The following is a 22,653-nucleotide window of genomic DNA, read 5'->3' as shown; positions in this document are numbered from 1 at the left end:
GCTGTAAACCTACTTTTGCCCCGCTCTGTTGGAGGGATCAGAGGCATTTGGTTTGGGTGTGAAACAGGCTCTTGTCCAGGGTCCAGGGCGCAGCATCCACTGGGGAGTCGGCCTGCAGCCAGGGCGTGAGGAAGTCTCCTCGAGCCCCTTGCAGCTTAGGCCTCCCTTGGTCTAGGGTTACTGCAGGTCACCGTGACATCATTTCTACTTCATGGGTATCTTTCTTAACAAAAGTTCAGTGTGATGTGTGAAGATTCTGGGGTGAGGGGCCAGCGTGACCCCCCCTTCAGGGACCCACACGACGTGGACAGGCCTGTGACGTGTGAGACACTCAGCCTTATTCACGCAATGACCACATCCCGGGCGCGTCCCATGGTGGTGGTCTCAGGTTATATAAGAGAGTCTTCAGGGGGATGTTTTAGAGGGTCTGGGACACTCGGTTTTAAGTTATTCATTTCTATTAAAAATTTCCTCATAGAAGGGAGTCCTTAGGTTGGGGCGTTCAGGGGAAAGATGTCATCATGCACCACAAATTGTAACTTTAAAAAGCATGTTGATTTTTTTATAAATTTTAGCGTGCTTGGGAATTCCTTAAATTTTGTGCAATAAACTATTTTTTGTTAAATATTTTCATATTTCATTGGTGGGTGGGGCTCTACATATTGGGAGTAACACTTACCTTACATTGTTACTCTGTTCAAATACTTGTCTCCAAAGAATTTTACTGTTTTGCCAAAGTTTTAGGCTGTGAAATCCAGTGTCAGTGGTAGATCGAGTTGCCCGTATTGTTGCCTGTCTCCACATCACCTGCTGCCACATGCAAGTTAGTCTCAAGAGGGGAGTTGACAGGAACGGGGGTGGGGGGTAGGGAGGTGGAGGGGCGGGCAGAGGGTGTTGGCCGTTTGAGCTGCAGAGGGTCCACACATACACCCTGTTCCGAGGTGTTGGCCCTGCTGACACTTCTGATGATAGCAGGACCGTAACTCTGACTCAGCTCTTTTCGTTTTTGTGTTAATCCTCACACAAGGATATTTTTCCATTGATTTTTAAGGAGAGTGGAAGAGAGAAAGAAAGACAGAAACATTGATGTGAGAGAAACACGTCGATGTGGTTGCCTCTTGCACGTGCCCCAACCAGGGCCCAGGAGGAGCCTGAAACCAAGGGACGTGCCTTTGACCGGAATCTAATCTGGGACCCTTTGGTCTGTAGGCCGACGCTCTATCCACAGCCAAACTGTCTAGGGCTGACGCAGCTTTTTTTTAATGGATTTTTAGAGAGAAACATCAGTGTGAAAGAGAAACATTGATTATTGCCTCCTTGCACACACCCCGACCGGGGATGGAACCCGCAACCTGGATATGTGCTCTGACCAGGAATCGAACCCGCCACCTTTTGGTTTACAGGATGATGCTCCAACCAGCCAAGCCACATGGGCCAGGGCTGAGTCTGTTTTGAGGCTCCCCGGTTTCACTTCTTTCATACTTTATTCTTGACCAAGAAGAGTGACCCTGATCCAGACACAGAGTCTTCAGTGAAACGTACAGTGATCAGAGTGTGATTCTGGATGGGAGGCACCGGTTTTTTCTTGTGACTGTTCCTATAACTAAACCTTTAGAACCCTGGCTGCCTTTCTTGACTCCTGCTCTGGCCACCAGCTGCCATAAACATTCACACATTTGAGTATCTTACTCTACAGTGCAGTATCTTTTCCTACTATTTTTTTGTTGTTAATCCTCACCTAGGGCATTTTTTTCCATTGGTTTTTTTAAGAGTAGAAGGGAGAGAAGGGGAGAGAGAGAGAAACATCGATGTGAGAGAGAGGTACATCGACTGGTTGCTCCCACATGTGCCCTACTGGAGGCAGGGAGCGCACCAGCAGCCCAGGTACGTGTCCTTGACCGGAACCGAACCGGCAACCCTTCAGTGCACAGGACGATGCTCTAACCACTGAACCACAAAAGCCAGGGCTCCTTTTACACTTTTTACATTTTGATTAATTATGTGTTGTCTTAATCTAAATTGTGCTAATGTCATAAAATGTTTATGCACTCTTCTGAGACAGAAGGTGCTATTCTGAGAAACACGGCACTCTCCTTGGACCCAGTGGATTTGAACATGGCTCCTTGTTGCTCCCAAATGGGAATCAGTTAAGTGTTTAAAAGTCGTCACAAGACAGTAAGATTCCAGTACAGCAGCCAGTAGCAGAGCGTGTTCAAAGGAAGATCTGTCCCAATAAATTACACCAAAGCATATTTTCAAGATGAATGTCTTTCTTCTGCAATCTTTTGGAATAAATCATTCTGCATTCTGAAAAAAAAATTTTTTTAAAGGGCAGAAAACCAGAGGCCCAAACTGGCATCACTCATGCTAAAACCCCATGATACAGGTTATCCACTTCAAATTCACCCTTTTGCAAAGCAAATTTTTCCACTAAAATAATTTCAAAAGCTTTGTAACAAAAATAGATCTTATGCAAAGTTGTTATTAAAATTAAATATTGCATGTACGTAGTAATAAATATAAAATACTTTTTTAACTTCAGAAATACTTATTATAATTTCCTTTATTGTAGTTCTCCCACTACCGCTTCTGGCAATTTCATATACATATTCATAAAGTAATTGTGACAACCTTCAGGAGTAATAGTCACTACGGAATGATTAATAGCATCTGTTAAACATTCATGGTTTGAAGGATCTGTCAAAATATATCTCAGGCAGAACTTAACTTTTGAAAAAACTTCAGTGGGATTCATCATGGAAAATATGGTGGCAGGAATAGTAAGGTATGCCTCGTCTGACCACCAAGATCACATACTCCCTGGGTTTTGTGGAAACTTACATTGTCCAAAACCAACCACATCCTCCAAATTATCTTCATTCAGTTTCTGCAGTAACCTGCAGAGAAAGTTGCAAAACAAAATATTTGAAGTAACAGGAATGTGCAATCACTTCATGCCACACCATTCCCTGAATGCTGATTGCTGCAATTAGGGAAACATTTCATCCTCTAATCATTGGCATGGTCACATGGGCTGGTGTATTAACTTTTGATGACGCCTTTGTTCCCCGAAGATGGCATTGAAACCCGATTCATCAATGAATATTATTTTTTGTCTTGGTTCAGGGATGTTTCAAGAAAAATTTAACACATACACTCTGTGCATCTCCATTGTTCTCTCTGAGTTTCAAGGAGCAGCTTGAAAAGATGCACACTTTAATGTGACCCTTCATTGTTTCAGCACATTCCCAATAGAACTTGTGCTTAGTTCTACATATTCATATTGGAGAATCTTCTCATGAGTTCCTTTTAAAGTTACAAATGGATTTTCTTCAATTACTTGGTAGATTTTATTATTGAGGCGTTTAACTTGCTACTTCTCTTATCTCCATTTTTTTCCTATAATCACACAATCATTCTTATACCAGTAAATAATTGACTTTGCTGTATTGTTTTTTATATTTTTATTGATTGCAGAGAGGAAGGAGAGGGAGAGATAGAAAATCAATGACGAAAGAAATTCATCCATCAGCTGCCTCATACACGCCCCCCACTGGGAATCAAGCCCGCAACCTGGGCATGTGCCCTTGACCAGAATCAAACCTGGGACCCTTCAGTCCACAGGCCGATGCTCTATCCAATGAGCCAAACCAGGGCCTGCCGTATTGTTTTTAACACCGGTGATTGCAGCTGATTCATTTACCATTCTACCACCTTCGGGACATTTTATAAAAACCCTTTATTTATCATGGCTGGCACGACCATAGGTCAGTGGATTATTATGTTGGGCAACAGGGCTTCTCGATCTGGATCCCTCAATTCTCGATGATGTGTTTCGCATTCCTCAGCATATATGTGCTGGCAATGAGCTTCCAGAGTTTGACTCAGTGTTTGATGTTGCATCCATTTTCAGGGTCTGAAGAAAATATTCAAGATTGATGTAAAAATACCTTAATGGAATCACAAAGTTGGGTTGGGAGAAAAATGATAACATGTTGATGCAATGCACTATCTTTTTCCTGTCTAGGGAGAGGAAGCTGGATGTTGCTACGTGACGTCATTACCCGGCGCCCACAGCCACCGTTTTGGGCTGGGCTGGGCTGTGGACGGCATTTTGCGCCATGGGGTCTAGGCAGTGTGGGCTGGGATTTGGTGGGCTGTGGCTCCAGGGTGGTGGCAGGGCCTGTGTCCCACTTTAGGGAAGCCGAGTGTTGCTTTGTGGGTGCCAGGTCCGAGGTGCCGTTTCTCTGTAATCGGTCAGTGTGCGCCACAGCAGCTCCTGTGTTGAGCGTCTGCCCCCTGATGGTCGGTGTGCTTCATAACGACTGGTCGGACACAGCATATTAGCCTTTTATATATACAGATTCTTTACTGTTGAAAGTTTTCCCTATGTCTCCTTTTTCTCCCATTGGCCTCTCCCCATCTGCTCCTGCCCCCCTGCTCACACCCCCCCTATTGTCTGTGTCCATTGGTCATGCTCATATGCATAGATACAAGTCCTTTGGTGCCCCCCCCCCCCACTTCTCTGAGGTTTAAAGGTCTATTGTTGCTTCTCTGTCTCTGGATCTATTTTTGTTCATCAGTTTATATTGTTCATTATATTTCGCAAATGAATGCGATCATGTGATATTTATCTTTCTCAGACTGGCTTATTTCGCTTCCCATAATGCTCTCCAGGTCCATCCATGCTGTTGCAAATGGTAAAAGTTCTTTTTTACGCAGCGTAGTATTCCATTGTGCAGATGCACCAGTTCTTTTTTATTTTATTTTATTTTTTTAATACATTTTATTGATTTTTTACAGAGAGGAAGGGAGAGATATAGAGAGTTAGAAACATCGATCAGCTGCCTCCTGCACATCTCCTACTGGGGATGTGCCCGCAACCCAGGTACATGCCCTTGACCGGAATCGAACCTGGGACCCTTCAGTCTGCTGGCTGACGCTCTATCCACTGAGCCAAACCGGTTTCGGCTACATCAGTTTTTTAATCCACTCACCTGGTGATGGGCACTGAGGCTATTTCCAAATCTTAGCTATGGTGAATTGTGCTGCTACGAACATAGGGGTGCATATATCCTTTCTGATTGGTGTTTCTGTATTATTTTTAAATCATAAATGTCATTTCTTCCTCTTTCTGCATTTGAATTACTGACTAGCCCTAGCTGGTTTGCCTCAGTGGACAGAGCATGGGACTGTGGACTGAAGGGCCCCAGGTTTGATTCCGGTCAAGAGCACAGGCCTGGGTTTGGGGGCTCCATCCCCAGCTGGGGGCGTGCAGGAGGCAGCCAGTCCATGATTCTCTCTCATCGTTGCTGTTTCTATCTCTCTCCCTCTCCAAAATCAATAAAAATATATTTTTAAAAAGTTACTGTCTAGGCAGCTCTCCCGCTTCCAGGGGGAACCGCCGCGCCCCAAGCGAGGAGGCGCATGGACTCGGGCCTAGACGAGGGTCGGCCCTGAAGAGCCGGTTGCATGTTAACAGGAAAAGCTCTCGCTAAGACGCGTGCAGCGAGGTCTCCGTCTCCTTCCGCTCCCAGAAGCAGCCTAAGGGGCCAGAAACGGCCAGAAACAGCGCTGTCCAGAGGCGGTGGGCAGGGTCGTTCCCAGGGAAACCGGAGCCGCCCGGGACACGCCCCCCGCCCGGGACACGCCCCCGCCCGGGACACCGCCCCAGGCCCGCGCCGGCGTCAGTTCCCCGCGCCTCGGGCTGCCCGCGCTACTGCCGGACGCCACGCTCGGCCTCCTCACACCGTCAGAGGTCGGGGCCGCGGCCACGCTCCCTCGCTGCGTTACCGGACGCAGGTTCGAGTGCCCTGGCCCACGCGTGTAACACCGGAACCGCGCCGGTAGGACCCGTGAAACGCTCCGTCAGGCATTGTCACGGGCAGCCCGAGACGCGGGGTCCTTAGGGGCGCGGGTCTTCTCAGCGGCGACGGCGGCAGCGGCCGGGAGGGCGGTGGCGATGTTGTGGCCCCGGCTGGTGGCCGCCGACTGGGCATCGCTGGCCTGGGAGCTGCTGGGCGCCTCGGTGCTGCTGCTCGCGGTGCGCTGGCTGGTGCGGCGGCTGGAGAAGCGGCCGCGGGGCCAGGGCCGAAGCGAGCTCCCTGTCCCGCCGTCCCGCGCGGCCGTGGAGCCTGACTTGGACCCGGGTAAGGCGCCTCCGCTCCACTCGGCCTGGGCGCACCCCCGCCTGAGGCTGCTGTTCCGGTGAAAGGCCGGGAGTAACAGTCCGGGGCCCTTCACGTGCAGACGGCGCCGAGGCCGGGCTGTCCGTCCGTCTGTCTGTCCGTCCGTCTGTCTGAGCCTGAGTGACTGGCTGGCTGCGCGTCCGTGTTTCGCGCCGCCTGCGCCCTTCCCGTCTCGCGCATCCGCACGGCTCCCGGCCAGCCGCCCTCTTGGCTCGCCCGTTGGGTGTCTCGGGGCTCCGATGGGAAGGCTAAGTGTCTTTGGGTGGAAAGCGACATGGACGTCCCCTGGGGACCTCGGGCTGCCGGGCTCCGTGGGGGTGACCCCGGGTCGGGGCGCCTGGTCGGGTCCGGCCCGCTGTCCGCCCTGTCGCGTTGCTGGTGGTCCCACCTGCGCTCCTTCCCGTGAACGAAGCTGAGGTCTGTCCGGTTGCGCGGTCAGCGGGGCCCGGGAACTCGGAGCCGCACAGGCCCCAGACTACACACCACCCGGAGACAGGCCGTGTGGGGCTGGAGTTACAGTGTCTTTTTGCATTGAAGTTTTTTGTGTGTTTTTTAAAGTTTTTAACTTTCCCTTTTGGAATCAATGTACAGAGCATCCGAATGGGTGCTCCCCCGGTGGAATCCCGTGCTCAGCCGGCCTCCCCCTTCGAGTTCTTTGGCAGCTTTGGGGGTGGCGTAGGAGGGAAGGGGGTGTGGCGGGGGTGACTGTGCAATACAGTGCTTGTTTATAAGACGATTCTCCTCTGCAAATAGTCACAGCCATTTTCGAAATCTTGGGGTTGGGTGGGGGGAGGCGGCATCCTAAAAAGTTTTTTGAAAAAATGTGCACAAAAGTAGATAGGGTCATAGGATGAACCCTTTACCAGCCTCCAGCTACAGCAGGTATTCATGTTGTCTGAGTCCTGCTAATGACTCCCAACCTCTTTTTTCCTTCTAAATCTCAGACGTGAAAACTGACGCGCCCCGTGGTGTGCTGTAGGTGTTTCCGATGCTCAGTGCCTACATCTCCATTGGGTCTACGTCTAATATTCTCTGCCTCGGGCGGGTAGACTCACTTCCTGGGCACCTGGGCTGGAAACCTAGGCATTTACCCAGACCGCCTACAGCCCCTCAAGGCCCTCGCAGGGCATCTAATCCGTCCATCATTCAGACCTGTTGTAGCCTGAGCCCTTGGGTCCAGCCCCACTAGTCACAGTGGTCAGTTCCCTGTCATTTTCACCTTCTCCCTGATTCTAGCTGTGCTCCATAGACGCATCTGCTAGTTCTTCAAATACATGGATTAAAGCTCCAGCTCAAATCTGTCTGTTTGGTAGCTGTATAACTTGAACAAGTTCCTCAGCTTCTCTGTGTTTTGGGTTTTTCATCCGTAAAGTGGGGGTGATCAGTGATGATACCTACCAGACGGAGTTATTACCATTAAATAATTTTGAGTATGTAGAGTGTTCAAAATAGCCCAAGCACATGGGAAGGCTCACCAAAAATTAAACATGAGCTACTTGTTAGTGCAGGGGTGGGCAAACTTTTTGACTCGAGGGCCACAATGGGTTCTTAAACTGGACCGGAGGGCCGGAACAAAAGCATGGATGGAGTGTTTGTGTGAACTAATATAAATTCAAATTAAACATCATTACATAAAAGGGTACGGTCTTTTTTTTTTTTTTAGTTTTATTCATTTCAAACGGGCAGGATCCGGCCCGCGGGCCGTAGTTTGCCCACGGCTGTTAGTGCCAGCAGGATGACTGCCCGAGCTATCTGTGTGTCTCCTCTGTTGTAAGTCTTTGCATAATTCCTATCACTTACAGAATAAAGTGCAAGTCTATCTGTAGGATAAATTTCTGGAGTTGGAGCTTTGGTGGATACTGTCCAGTCGCCTTCCTTGTTATGGTTCCAAATTGCACTCCAACTGGCAGCAAATGAGTGCCGGCTTCCCCATCGGATAACCACTGGATGTTAGTGTGATTGTCGTGTAATTGTACTAGGTGATAAGACTCTTATCCAAATGACCCAGATACTGGGTATCTTAACTTTGTTCATATTGTGATAGATTTGGAAACCAAAAACTTACTGAAAATTCTCATAGTTCATAGACTCCAGAGTGTGGAGAAACACTGCATTGAAATGAAACTGAAGCCAGCTTTTTTTGCCACTATTTTTTTTATTGATTTGACATAGAGAAGAAATGATTGATTTGTTGTTCCACTTACTTATGCATTCAATGATTGATTTTTTAAAAAAATATATTATTATTGATTTCAGAGAGGAAGGAAGGGAGAGAGAGAGAGAGAGAGAGAGAGAGAGAGAGAGAGAGAAACATCAGTGATGAGAAGAATCATGGATTGGCTGCCTCCTGCATGCCTCCCACTGGGTATCGAGCCCACAACCCAGGCATATGCCCTCGACTGGAATGGAACCCAGGACCATTTAGTCCGTAGGCTGACGCTCTATCCACTGAGCCAGACTGGTTAGGGCCAATGGTTGATTCTTGTATGTGCCCTGACCAGGGATGGAGCCCAAAACTTTGTCATATCTGGACGATGCTCTGCCTGGCCAGGGCACCATGTTTTAAAGAAAAGATTTACTTAAACCATTGAATTGATTTGTGTTGTTTTGGGCCTAGGTGCAATGACAATGGATACCATCTTAGCTCGACTAAAACTCCTGAATCCAGATGACCTCAGAGAAGAAATTGTCAAAGCCGGATTGAAATGTGGACCCATTACTGCAACCACACGGTTCATTTTTGAGAAAAAACTGGCTCAGGCTTTATTAGAGCACAGAAGAACCCTGCCTTCACACCCTCCCTACCAGGCCACCGTAGAAAGCCCGGCAGAGCAGGTCGGCTTTTCTGAAGACAGAGATTTTGGTTATGGAGTGGGCTTGAACACTCCGGAGGAGACCCTGAAGTCTGAGACCTGCTCCGTGGCCTTCAGTGCTGTGGCTGGGGTGGACGGCCCCAAAACTGTGGAGAGGGCCTCTACTGAGCCGCCTCTGTACTATGGGGTGTACCCGGCCTACGAGGATTCCCCAGCGAGAAACGGTAAAGTGACAAGCGTAACGTTTCTTACCTAGGGAGTGGGTGCCTGGACAGCAAGGAGAAGGTGATCTTAAAAATCCCAACAGCAGAGGAGAAGAAAGAGTCATCTAGTCACCATAATCGTTACCCCAAATTAACCACTGTTGGCATTTTTATATAGGGCTCTCCTTAAAATTTATTTTTATCTATATATGAATTTTTAAAAATCAAGAAAAATATTTATTAGCTGGTTACTATTTTTTTTTTTTAAATATATTTTATTGATTTTTTACAGAGAGGAAGGGAGAGAGATAGAGAGCTAGAAACATCGATGAGAGAGAAACATCGATCAGCTGCCTCCAGCACATCTCCTACTGGGGATGTGCCCGCAACCCAGGTACATGCCCTTGACCGGAATCGAACCTGGGACCTTTCAGTCCGCAGGCCAACACTCTATCCACTGAGCCAAACCGGTTTCGGCAGCTGGTTACTATTATTCATCTCCTTTTTTTCTTTTTTAAAAAAATATATTTTTATTGATTTCAGAGAGGAAGGGAAAGGAAGAGAGAGAAATATCAATGATGAGAGGGAATCATTGATTGGCTGCCTCCTGCATGCCCTCCCACTGGGGACCGAGCCCACAACCCAGGCATCTACCCTTGACCGGAATCAAACCTGGGACCCTTGAATCTGCAGGTTGACGCTCTATCCACTGAGCAAAACTAGCCAGGGCCTTTTTTAATTTTTTCAACATAACCTGATCATCTGTTAAGTTAATGAATGTAAATGGGCAATAAATAATTTTCTTTCTTTCTTTTTTTTTTTTTTTTTTTAATATATTTTATTGATTTTTTACAGAGAGGAAGGGAGAGAGATAAGAGAGTTAGAAACATCGATGAGAGAGAAACATCGATCAGCTGCCTCCTGCACATCTTCCACTGGGGATGTGCCCGCAACCCAGGTACATGCCCTTGACCGGAATCGAACCTGGGACCTTTCAGTCCGCAGGCTGACGCTCTATCCACTGAGCCAAACCGGTTTTGGCTAATTTTCTTTCTTTTTAATAAATCATTTTCAACATCAAAAAATTGCTGTTTGGATCAACTAAAGGACTTGTATGCATGCATATAAGCATAACCAATGGACATAAGACACTGGGGGATAGGGGAGGCTGGGGGACTGTCTAGGGCTGGGGGATAAAATGGACACATATGTAATACCCTTTGTAATACTTTAAGCAATAAAAAAAAAATTGCTGTTTGAAACAACTAAAATAGTATTAGAAAGAATTAATGAGAACTTGTTGATTAGGATATAATGTATATATTATATATATAGTACATAAAGAAAATGTGAAATTTCTTTTCTCCTCCCCACTAAAATCCTATTCACTTAATAATTGCTTTTGTGTATATAGGTGTATATAAATGCAAATTGTTTTATTTTAGTTAAAAAATGGTTAAGTAGCCCTGGCCAGTGTGGCTCACTTGGTTGAGCATCATCCCATGCACCCAGAGGTCCCTGGTTCGATTCCCTGTCAGGGCTCATGCCCAGGTTTCTGCTCAGTCCCCATTAGGGGGCATGCAGGAGGCAGTTGATGGGTATTTCTCTTTCTCTCCCTTCCTCTTTCTCTAAAATCAATAAAAAAAAAATATTTTTTAATGGGTAAGTAAAACTGTCAGGTCAAAGGGATGCATTCTTAAACTTTGAAAGCTGCTGCCCTCCCAAAGATGTTACCATTCACAGTGTATGCGAGAGTTGCTTTCCAGTCTCTACAGTACAAAATTGAACTCACATTTTTTTCTAAAAAGGGAAAATAGGTATCTGTTCAGTCAGTCATTCTGTATATTACTGAATGACTTGCATGAGAGAAAGTTTTATTTTGTCCTAGGTCGATTACCTTTTTTATATGGTTATAGTCTGTTTGTATTTATTTGATGAATTGCTTGGTCATACTTCTTGACCATTTTTATTGAGCAATGGTCATTAATTTGTACTGTATGTATTTATGAGAATCTCATACAGAACTAGGTTGTGATAGTTCCCCTGCAAAACTTTAATATTTTTATATAGTCAGAACTTTCTTTTCCTTTATGTATTCTAGACATAGTTAAAATGGCATTGCATGACCAAAATTATTTCTAAAATTCTACACTGTTTTGCTGATATGTTCATAGTTTAACCCGTGTATTTCATTTCTTAATATGAATATATCCTTGGGTAGAAAATTATATACGTGTATAAAATATCATGTTATTTATACCAACACACACAGATAATCAGGCTTATTGTGCTCTTTCTGCTAGCTAAGTCCCTTTTTCTTCAGCATGAAGAGTATGAAACATTAAATAAGAGAAAAGTCAGGCAGCTGGGTAACAACTGTCCACTGTTAACTCAGGGCCTTCGGTGTGACTACGTGACAGTGGCTCCAGTTACTCTCTCTGTTTTCCGTCTGTTCCTTTTCCCAGAAAGGATTCACGTTTATGAAGATAGAAAGGAAGCGTTGCAAGCTGTCAAGATGATCAAAGGATCCCGATTTAAAGCTTTTTCAAGCAGAGAAGATGCTGAGAAATTTGCTAGAGGAATTTATTGTTATTTTCCTTCTCCGAGCAAAACTTCTTCAGTACTTTCTCCTGTGAAAATAGCATCACTCTCTAGCAATGGTGGGTTAAAAGGTAAATTATCTAGCAGTTCACAACTTGGCATTATTATCAAATTTGCCCACAGGTATTTTGTGCTCTTTCCTTATATACAGGAATTAGTTTTCTCTGCCTTTGAGAGAAGTTCAGTTTGCCAGGAAGTGAAAGCCCAGGCCATGAGCAGCTGGAAGAGAATGGGCTGGGCTGGGGGGACCGGGGACCGTGCGGGTAGAGTTGAGGAGGAGCTGAGTGGGCCAGGCCACCACTCTAGGCCCCAACGCTGACGAGCTGTGGGAGAAGCAGTGAAAGGACCACCATCAACCATTTGTCCCGTTCCCTCTGTCTTCCTCTCTCCCTGTTGCCGATTAGATTCAGGACCATTATTTTTATGCCAAGACCAGTCTGTTGCTCACCTGAAGCTACACCTGCTTCCAGGGCTGTGGCACCAGCTTTGACCCAGACAGTCCATTCAGTCAGAAAGGTGACCACACCCCTCTTGGCTCAGAACCCAGTCTTGTGAAGGGGCCTTTGTCGTCAGCATCGTGCAATGCCCTGGCCTCAGTCTCGTCCCTTCTTGGGGCTCACAGTTGCCCTGCTTCCGAGGCTGGCTGGGGTCCAGAGGAAGGCCCTCTCCCTGCAGACGTGGGGCCATCTGTCGGGAGTCCCGTCTGCTGCGTTTCCTCTGTTCCCTTGCTTGGCCTTACACAGGTGCTTCTTACAGGGAAACCAGAGTGATTTCAAACAGGCTTTCCTCTGCCCAGTTTGTGACTTTGCCTCGAGAAGATCGCTTTCAGACTTCTTCGGGTGTTGTCATTAAACCGATAGGAATCACTGGGGCTCACGGCCTTCATGGGAGTGCGCCCTGTGCTTCCAGAACTGGGGCCGTGCCATGGCCAGGTGTCCCAGTCCCCCTCCAGCTGCTGAGCTCGAGGCCCTTTCACAGGGCTTTCCCAGCTGAAGTCCAGGGGGGGTTGGCTCTATACTCACATGCAGCTGCCCTGTGTTTGTGCCACCGCTGGAGGCTAGCACATCGGCTGTCTGCTGAGGACTGTCGTCGGGCCCTGCCTGTCACTCCCAACTAGCTCACAGACTTACCCCCTCAGTGTAGCACATGGGGGTGCTGAGGAAATGTTCGTGAAATTAAATATTCTTTTTTTTTTTTTAATCATGTTTATCGGGAGATTACCTATTACAGGTTTTTTTCAACTAACTGGTTTCTGGGTTTCATTTAGCTGTTTTATCATTTCTTGTTGCTGTTATTGTTTGTGTTCTGTTTAATCACTTTAACCTTTAAGTTTATTAATTTCTTCTGTCTCTTTTTTTTTAGATTATTTTTAGTTCCTTTTCAAATCTGCATTAGTTGTACCTGTAATTTTTTCACATTAAATGTTCTTAAATTGTCTCTTAGCAGCAGATGGCTTGTGCTTTTCTGAGTCAGAAACCATAAACAGAGAGCGAGCAAACAGCTATAAAAATCCCCGTACGCAGGACCTCACTTCTAAATTGCGAAAAGCTGTGGAGCAGGGAGACGAAGACACCTTTTCTGACCTTATCTGGAGTAATCCTCGGTATCTGATTGGTTCGGGGGACAACCCGACCATCGTGCAGGTAAGCCCGCATCCAGCATCCTTAGCTTCAAGACTCTGGGTGGCAAACATGAAGCTCAAAATCTGTGGTTTTCCTTCAGGAGGGATGTAGGTACAATGTCATGCATGTTGCTGCCAGAGAGAATCAAGCTTCCATCTGCCAGCTGACTCTCGAGACGCTGGAGAACCCTGAGTTTATGCGGCTCATGTACCCAGATGACGCCCCAGACATGCTGCAGAACCGCATTTGTTACATCCTTGATCTGTACCTGAACACGCCCGACAAGGGGGTGAGTGTGGCGCCTTCTCTTTCTTCATTGACGTTACAGCCAGTCTCAGTTACACCAAGACTCGTGTTTCTGGTTTTGAGTATTTGCCTAATCCCTGTACTTTGTCAGTGCATGTGGGGGGCCAGGAAGGAGACGTGCATTCATTGAGCTTAGGGAGCTCCTGACGGTTGGAAAACAGCCACATGTTGCACACACACACACAGCAGGGAGCTGTGACCATCAGGCCCCTGGGCTGCAGGCAGCATGGGAGGTGCAGCTGTAGGGAGTTGAGAAGCATCGTGGACGTGGGTGGACCGTTGTTTGTGGCTTTAACTTTCTAATATTTCCTCTTTTTTTAACAAATTTTTTTCTTTTTAAATTTTATTTTTTGATTACAGTTCACATTCAGTTATTTTGCATTAGTTTCAGGTATATAGTATAGTGGTTAGATAATCATATACTCTACAACGTGGTCCCCTAATATTACTAATTTTCTTATTTTTCAGTTACAGTCGACATACAATGTTATATTAGTTTCAGGTGTACAACATAGTGACTAGACATTTATGTAACTTACATAAAGGTGACCCCCCTGATAAGTCTAGTGTCCGACACATACATAGTTATTACAATATCACTGACTGTGTTCCCTGTGCGGTACTTTACATCCCGTGACTGTTTTTATAACAGGCAGTTTCATCTTTTTCATCCAGCCCTCAAACTTGCCCTTTCATTTGGCAACCATAACTTTGTTTTTTGTACCTGAGTCTGTCTCTGTTTTTCTTGTTCATTTATTTTGTTTTTTAGATTCCACATAAAAATGAAATCATGGCATTTGTCATTCTCTGACTTATTTTACTCAACATAATATCCTCTGGATCCATCCATGTTGTTGCAAATGGCAAGATTTCATTTTTTTATGGCTGAGTAATAGGCATTGTACATGCCTGGGTTGTGGGCTCGATACCCAGTGTGGGGTGTGCAGGAGGCAGCCAATCAATAATTTTCTCTCATCATTGATGTTTCTCTCTCTCTCTCTCTCTCTGTCTCTCTCTCTCTCTCTCTCTCTCCCCCTCTCTTGCCCTTCCTCTTTCTGACATAATTTTAAAAACATATTTAAAAATTAAAAAAAAGAAATAACTGTTCTTTCTCTGCATCTCTCAGGGCAACGACACACCATTGCATTTTGCTTGTAAGTTTGGGAATGCAGATGTGGTCAACGTGCTTTCTTCACACCCTTTGATTGCAAAATGCCCACGGAATAAATGTGGTAAAACACCTGAAAATGTAAGTACCTGGTAAAATGCTGTTACTGTATGGTGTCAGAAATGAAAATCTATAAACTTACAGTCTGTGATCACAGCCACTGTGAAGTCAGGAGTAACTCTGACTGTGAATGTGTGCGCCTCACAGGCACTCCTGAGAACCTGTCTGCTGAGGAATGAACAGCCCCAGTGTGCTGATTTTATTTTACTCTCATATTAACTGCCCTTTGTACAGACCTCAGTTGACCAGGGTCAGAGAACAGAAGAGGTGGTAGTGACGGTCGTGATGATGGTAGTGAGGGTGGTGATGGTGAGGGTGAGGGTGAGGGTGATGGTGGTTGTTGTTGTTGGTGGTGGTGGTGATGGTGATGATGGTGAGGGTGATGGTGGTGGTGGTGGTGATGGTGATGATGTGTTCAGCTCAGGGGGCACCAGGGGCTGTCCTAAGCCCCGCCTACACATCCTGCCTGACCCTTGCAAGCCTTACACAGCAGGCCTCGTCATGATCTGGACTCTGGCAATTGAGCACAATGTGCCTTAGGCCAGAGGTGTGTCTGTGCCTGTGAAGTGGAGAAGGAAGTGGACCTGACCATGGTCAGAGCTCTTAGCTGGCCTGGATCTGCCAGCCCTTTAAAAGGAGAACCTGTGAGCACCCAGTTCAGGTAGTGAATGCCGCCTTTGTAATTGCTGTGCCTACATAGTGCCCACTTTCTGGGCAAAGTTTACGATATACTTAAAAAGAATACAATTTAGACAGTCGTACAGTTCAGAAATTAGCATGATTTTGCGTCTGTCTGATTCAACATTTTCTGTGCATTTAAATGTGTGTATGTATGTGTGTGTGCGTGTGTATATATATATACACACGCACACACACTTTTTTTTAATGTTTTTTGAGAGAGTGGAAGGGAGAGGGGTAGAAAGATAGAAACATTGATGAGAGAGAATCATTGATTAGCTGCCTCCTGCATACCCCTTACTAGGGATCCAGCCCACAACTTGGGCATGTGCCTTGACTGGGAATTGAACTGGTGACCTGGTTTGTGGCAACCACTGAGCCACACTAGCGGACATATTTTTTTCAATAGAAATTGCTGTTTTGTAACACATTTTAAAAGCATTTGGCATCGCTCACAATTAGTTACAGACTTATAAACATAGTTACTCGAGTCCCAGGGTACACTGCACAATTGTACTGTAGATGAATTCTCACAGGTTGGCAGGAGATGGCAATTCTGTGGTTCCTTCCTTATTTGAAGGTTATTGGGTGTTTTTTCTTCTAGCAAAAATGTTCTTGTCACTGCAATTCTTCGAAGGCTGACAAAGTTCATTCCTGGAGTTGCAAAAAGCAAATCTGTGTGTCCCATGCTCCACAGGCGTTCTGTGTCAGCCCTGCCCAACAGCAGACTCGGAGCACTGCAGGCTGTGAGCCTGCCTGTGCCCTGCTCTGACTTGATAGTGCGCTCAAGGCTTCCTTTCCGTGCAGATTAGCAGGTGTAGAGCAGCATGAGAAAGGAAATAAAAGTGACCCATAGTCTGAGTTTCTCTACCTGTCTTGGCCCCTTAAGCTGTTACAAATGTTCTAGAAGTAAGTGTGTACTGCTCAGCGCACGGTTTTTGGTTGTGGGCTTTGTGCCTAAGATACTATTCTTATTCTTTGAGTATAAGATACTATTCTTATTCTTTGAGTATAAGATACTATTCTTATTTTGTTGACTTAGAAACTTGGTTTTATAAAATTTTAATGATAAGAAAATGTGATAAATTGAGATTTAGAATGAACTTCACATTAGAATGAACTCTGTGTTTTTTTAAACAGGTTATTTGTGAAAGAAGCAAAAATAAATCTGTGGAACTGAAGGAACGAATTAGAGAATATCTAAAGGGTAAGGGGGGCCATCGGTGCTGGACTGTGAGGCCCATTGTAGGGCAGGACTGGACAGCGTCCCAGCCTGGCTGTGTGGGGAGTGAAGCCAGGGCTGCGGGTGAGCTCCACTTGGCAGCTCTCGTCATAGTTACTGTTTCCTGCACGCCCAGCTCGAGGTCCAGCTCTGTCTTCGTATAACGCCTCCTTTGATGCCTGTTGTTCATGGCCTCACCCCTTACCCTCTGCAGGCCACTCAGGTAGCAGGTGTATCTGACCTTTCTCGGGTAGAAGCAGGTCGGAGAGGCGGTGCCTGAGCTCCCTGGCTGCTCAGTTGTTCGTCAGGAGCTCCCTATCGTCAGTTTCTATGCCAGGCCCTGCCCCCTTGGCCAGGCCGCTCCTCCCTTTGCTTCCCGGGTAGCCCTCACTTCTGAGCCGGCCCGGCCCTGGGTCTCATCACTCTGGGCCCAGAGTTGGATTGCCTGCTCAGCTTTTCAAGACGTGACCTGTAGGGAATTGGAAAGGGAGAGAAGCAAAAATGTACCTTCTTTTTAACATTTCTCTGCTGCCATGTAGGCTGATCCTGTCCACACAGTCCTGCCCCGCAGCCCTTCTCACCCGAGGTGAGGCGTTGTTCGCACTCTCCTTCCTCCCTGTTACTCCCAGCAGAGGGAGACTGGCTCCCCTGTGAGACTGGCACAGACTGGCCTCTTGCCAGGCCCTTCAGCTCCAGCGACAGGCAGCCTTTCAGCGGGGGTAGCACGGCATTGCTTGTGCGGCTTCTCTCGCCCTGAGGTGAGGAGCGTCTGAGCAGGTGGATCAGCCCTGGTGTCTCCCCAGGTCACTACTACGTGCCTCTCCTGAGGGCAGAGGACACGTCGTCCCCCGTGATTGGGGAGCTGTGGTCTCCAGACCAGATGGTCGAGACGGCTCACGTCAGCCATGGCGTAGGCAGCCCCAGAGACCCCGCTCTGATCCTGAGAGCCTTCGCAGGGCCCATGAGTCCAGCCAAGGTGAGCTGCTGTGGAAGCTTCTAGCACGAGCGCCTCGCTGCCCCCAGCACAGCTCACACGGTTTCTCCTCGTAGGCGGAAGATTTTCGCAAGCTCTGGAAAACCCCGCCTCGGGAGAAAGCAGGCTTCTTCCACAGGGTCAGGAAGTCGGACCCAGAAAGAGGCATGGAGAGAACGGGCAGGTAGGAAGGTCGCAGGAGGGACAGCTGCGTGGGGAAGTCTTGTGTCTCGCACGGTGTGCTTGTGCTGACGGGGGGAGCGGGGACATCTGCCTTGAGAGCCAGAGTTCCCAGGAAACCTTTCTTTCTGGAGCTCTGGTTCCTTGCACACCTTGTACATGCTGCAGTCCCTCCCCAAGGGGACAGTCCTGCCGCCTGTCTGGGGTGGTAGCATTCGGAGTGAGGTGCCCGACAATGGGTGCTTCCTTGGCAATGAGGGAGAAAATAGAACACAAGACTCAGGTGGCTAGAAACTAGAAGTCATAATCAGGGAGCCAAATTATAGTGTAATCAAAGTGTCAGTGAATTTTTTAAAAAGCATTAGAGCTTTTTCACAAAATCTGTGCCCAGTTTCAGGTGTATAGCTTGAACTTGAAAAGAACTTCTAAATTGTATATGCCTGGCCAAAACCAGAATCCTATCCAACTTTTCGTCACTGTTTTATTAAAACTAAAAGTTGGCCTGCTTTTGCTGTTTTGCCTTTTATCTCTAGGGTGTGTTGTGCAGGTGTGTTCTGGTTGTGGGGTTCTTCCTTAACTGGCTCTTTGCTGTGTGAGCAGCTCTGGGAGTGTTTTCTCTGGTTGCACAGCTCTCACTGTGCTCTGTTCCCACAGGCAGCTGGCTCACGAGCTGGGGTACCCCTGGGTCGAGTACTGGGACTTTCTGGGCTGCTTTGCTGACCTGTCTTCCCAGGAGGGCCTGCAGAAGCTGGAGGAATACCTTGCACAGCAGGAAGTGGGCAGAAGGGCCCAGCAAGACCTAGGAGAAAACGAGGCTTCTGCCTTGGGTAAGGACTTGAGGGCATCCCTGTGCTCACAGGACCTGGGCCCTGTCTGTGGCCCCGACTAAGAGCATGTCCCTGCGGATGTGGGAGCGCCTGCGGCTCCTCTGCCCATCAGGCTCTCAGTGCCCTGGGTTCCGCAGATCAGCCCGCCCCTCCCTGTGGCTGCTTTCGGTTTTGGCTTCCTTCTCATTTTCCTGGAGGCTGTTTCAGTTTGCTCACCCTGCTTGTCCTTTCCCTGGAACAGGTGGGTGGTTTGGTCTTGTGTCTGAGGAGGAGGCTTTGATGAGAGAGGGGTTGGTCGTGGGGTCTGTGCTGGGCCGAGTGCCTGTAATGCGGGCTGTTACCCGCACCTGAGGAGCCACGTTGTCTCCCTCACAGGCTGTCGTGGGAAGTGCAGCAATTCCATCTCTGTGGGGGCCTTTCTCGATGAAGACGATGACATGAGCTTGGAAGAGATTAAGAATCGGCAGAACACAGCTCGAAACAACAGCCAGCCCACAGTCAGGGCTTCCAGAGACTCGGGCTGCGACATCCTTCCCTTGGTGCAGAGGACGAACCTTATAGAAGACGAGGCGGGGCCCTGTCCCCACAGCAGCAGGAATGGCTTCTGCAGCCCCCTGAGCGGTGGCCAGACCCAGCGTGGGAAGAGGACAGAGGCCGCGAGCGGGGAGGAAGCCCTCTCGTCAGCTGTCTCTGGCTTGACTGTTGAGTTCGACAAGCTCAAATTGCAGAATCTAGGAAGTGCGTTTTCCGAGACACCAAATAAAAGTGTGAAAACGAGAGATGAGAAGATCCTGACGTCAGGAATGGAAGTGGTGGACAGTGACATGGTAGAGCCTTCTGCTGCCGACAGACTTGGAAGCAATCAAGCAAGGACGGAAAGCGAGATGTCAGCAGGCATTGCAAACCTGTGCCTGGGTCCCCACTGTCACGGCCATGAGGCCCAGCACAGCTGCACCTCTGCATCCTCGGAGCCCTTGGGGGTCGCCGCCAGGAGGGAGCCTGTCCGGAGGCTCTTCCTTCTGGGGTATGAGTGGGTGTGTGAGCATGTGGGTGGCTGTGGGACGGGTCTGAGCGCAGTGATGTGGAGGAAGGGGTGTGCGTGTGACACTGATTCTCTGAAAGCTTTGTTCTGCCCGTAGCCTGGGTCTCAGGCCGGTGGGAACACGTCCTTTCTCGCTCATCCTTGTGCTGCTGTCCTTTCTGGGGAAATGGTTGCCCCCAGAATGACTGGAACGTCCTAAGAATATAGCTTGTTGTAGGAAGAAAGGCCTTCTGGGGGTCAGTCTACGCCTCCCAGGTGGCTGTCCAGGTTGATGGTTCTCAGAAGTGGACATAGGACTGCATTTTCACAGCGGGTCTTGGGGCGGTGGGGCCCAGCGCCTACATCGGGCTGGCTCCTGAGCTCGGGCAGGGGTGTGAAGTCTGTCTCAGTCACACATGTTCTCTTCTCTGACGCCGTGCAGGGAGGAGCCGTCCAAACTGGATCGCGACGTCTTGGCAGCTCTGGAGGGTGCAGACCTGGACCCTCAGCGGCACCCTGCCGTGCACAGGTGGAGGAGCGCTGTCCTGGGCTACCCACCCTCCGACAGGCAGAGGTACCACGGGCCCAGGGGTTGCTGGTACTAGCGTCCGGACCCACATGCACCTTGTGGTTCCCCAGGACACTGCCACGCTAGCGTGTAGCTCCCCATGTGTGGCCGTGGCTGGGGCACCATGGAAGGGAGGTCTGCAGTGGGTGCAAGAACAGAAGGGTGCTGCTGACAGGGAGGCTGCAGGGAGGGTGCCCGGGGTTCTTGGTCATGGTCATGTGGGATTCACGTGGACAGTCACGTGAGCTATTAGTCTTCAGGGCCAGTGTTCCGAGGTTCTAAGGGCCTCTGGTTGGAGCCACAGTGGAGCCTCGGCTCAGGAGCAGGAGCCCAGGTTCTGTTGTGGCCTCCACTCTTCCCACACCCCTACCGTCCGTGCTGACAGACCTTTCTTGGTTTCCTCAGTTGGCCGAGCCCCTCGATAAAAGGGAAGTTGACATCTCAGCTGCCGGATCTCGATTGCCTGACTAGCTGCAGCCCAGGGAGAAGTGGTCCCGCAGGGGGCAGCCCCAGGAAGCCTGGCTCTGTCCCCCACTCCCCCCGTATGGGCAGCCCGGGGCGCTACAGCCCTGCCAACGGGGGCCACCTCCGCAGGATGGTGCGCCTGGCCCAGCACGCAGCCTTGTAGGCTGTGCGTGTGCTGGGCTCTCGCTTCATTAAAGAAGGGTAATGTGTGGTTTGCTAAAATTCACAGAAAAAGGATATATTCTGATTCATTTATTAATCCTCATTTTGAGAGTAAGAATTTTAGAAAATGCAAATGTTTCATGTAAAATGTAGATTTCTGGCATTTTGAGAGAAGTTGATGAAAGCAAATGCGGATACCAGTTTTCTGGAAACTGAACATGGTCATGATGCAGACCACAGCTACATCCTGGGGCGAGTGGGACGGGAGCTCAGCTGCTTGCATTCCCACGAATCTCGAATCTCGGCGGGTGCCGGAGGCGGTGACGGCCATGCAGGGCCAGCCCCCCTGCCACAGCCATGCTCACTTCAACTCCGTTCTGAAAACGAAGGTGAATTTTGTTCACTTTCCTTTTCAGGGAGGGTTTTTCACTTTTGGGTTCTCCTTGGTTAGATGAATTTAAAGCTGTTCTTTCTCTTGGACAAAATCTGTAGCCACTGGGAGGTGAGTGGTAGGCAGGAATCCCCGCGGCCAGGAGGTGTTTCGCCAGCACTGAGCGCGTGTGCCCTGCTGCCAGTGCAGTGGGGGTGGGGTGATCTGTAAGTTGTTCCCTGGTTTTGAAATTATCTCCTATTTTAGAATTCACTTCAGTTGGAATTCCTTTATAACATGTCACCTTTTAGTACAGAAACTAGAGGTCGACTTTTGGCAGGTTTGAGCCTGGTTTAGTTACTCAAGTGTGGTTTACTTTAGGGGTCCTTCCTCCTGTCTGTGTGCACAGAGCGTGGGGGTCACCACAGCTCCCCGGCCCATACCGGATGCCCAGGGACAGAAAACTCTACCTGTGCTTTAATTGACTTCAGTGCCTTTTGTAAATCATTTTTTATTTTTTCTGAGCTTGTTTTTTGAGGATGTACAGTGATACTAAGTAGGTGTGAGATTCTTATTCATAAAAATTGTTATTTCACACGATAACAAGAGGCAGGTCAGGAATATTAGAATCAAGATTTAGATTTAAAAATTCTAGTGGCTGTTACACAAGGTGTTTTCACATCTAGAAGACAGAAAATAACATTCTATTGTAAAATCCAATGGCATTTTAAAAGGCGTCTGTTCTCAACAGAAATCAGAATGCAGATATTCACAGTGCTGATCTGTTTTTCCTGGAATCTTACCCTACTGGGCTGTATATTGCTGTAAATATTCAGATGAAATTAAAATAGTGTTTTTGCTGTAATTTTGCCGACTACTGTTCGTTTTGTGAAGCTTTGGCCTTTATTCCCGTGTGTTTCTGTCAGGCGGCTGAGTCCCAGTGACCGCATCATCACGAGACCTACAGTGATGATCTTTGTAAAACTACTTAATGAAATGAATTTTTTAAAACCATGTGGTAATAATTCCAAGATTTCAGAAAGACCTCTCACCTGTTACCCAGCCAAATGCCCTTAGTGTTTGGTAAAACTGTTCGCCTTATTCCTAACACACTTGTGAACAACGTGTGTCATCGGTTAAATCCACGGATTCCCTGCCTGCCTTTGTGATGCCAGCAGTCGGTGTGTCGTTTCTGTAGTTGGAAAGAGGTGACTTGTGAGCTGCTC

The 22,653-nt window shown here is 48.0% G+C and overlaps 1 protein-coding gene across 4 annotated transcripts; it reads left to right on the top strand.

The window, feature by feature from the left end:
- The first annotated feature begins 5,911 nt into the window (after positions 1–5,911).
- On the top strand, positions 5,912–22,292 carry ANKLE2 (ankyrin repeat and LEM domain containing 2). Of its 4 annotated transcripts, none has more exons than XM_036303500.1 (13): positions 5,912–6,149; positions 8,806–9,225; positions 11,670–11,864; positions 13,252–13,448; positions 13,528–13,716; positions 14,860–14,982; positions 16,780–16,846; positions 17,665–17,837; positions 17,912–18,018; positions 18,669–18,841; positions 19,217–19,865; positions 20,305–20,436; positions 20,836–22,292. In XM_036303500.1, the coding sequence occupies exons 1-13, from the start codon at positions 5,963–5,965 to the stop codon at positions 21,056–21,058; spliced, it is 2,835 nt and encodes a 944-aa protein (XP_036159393.1). In that variant the 5' UTR covers positions 5,912–5,962; the 3' UTR covers positions 21,059–22,292. The 4 variants fall into 4 exon arrangements, with proteins under 4 accessions (XP_036159393.1, XP_036159392.1, XP_036159391.1 ...); XM_036303499.1 differs by having other exon boundaries at positions 13,249–13,448; XM_036303498.1 differs by having other exon boundaries at positions 11,670–11,876.
- Positions 22,293–22,653: the final 361 nt, after the last annotated feature.

The sequence above is a fragment of the Myotis myotis genome, unplaced genomic scaffold, assembly GCF_014108235.1.
Source record: "Myotis myotis isolate mMyoMyo1 unplaced genomic scaffold, mMyoMyo1.p scaffold_m19_p_37, whole genome shotgun sequence".
NCBI lineage: Eukaryota > Metazoa > Chordata > Mammalia > Chiroptera > Vespertilionidae > Myotis > Myotis myotis.
The sequence above is the reverse complement of the archived record's forward strand: the minus strand, read 5'-3'. Positions and strand labels throughout refer to the sequence as shown.

What these genes read in the sequence shown, in the direction of transcription:
- ANKLE2 (XM_036303497.1), top strand. Translation starts at nt 5,963, where the DNA reads ATGTTGTGGCCCCGGCTGGTGGCCGCCGACTGGGCATCGCTGGCCTGG. An exon ending in TAGCAATGGTGGGTTAAAAG is followed by an intron (nt 11,877 to 13,248) that starts GTAAATTATCTA and finishes ATTGTCTCTTAG; the next exon opens with CAGCAGATGGCTTGTGCTTT. An exon ending in GGCATGGAGAGAACGGGCAG is followed by an intron (nt 18,019 to 18,668) that starts GTAGGAAGGTCG and finishes CTGTTCCCACAG; the next exon opens with GCAGCTGGCTCACGAGCTGG.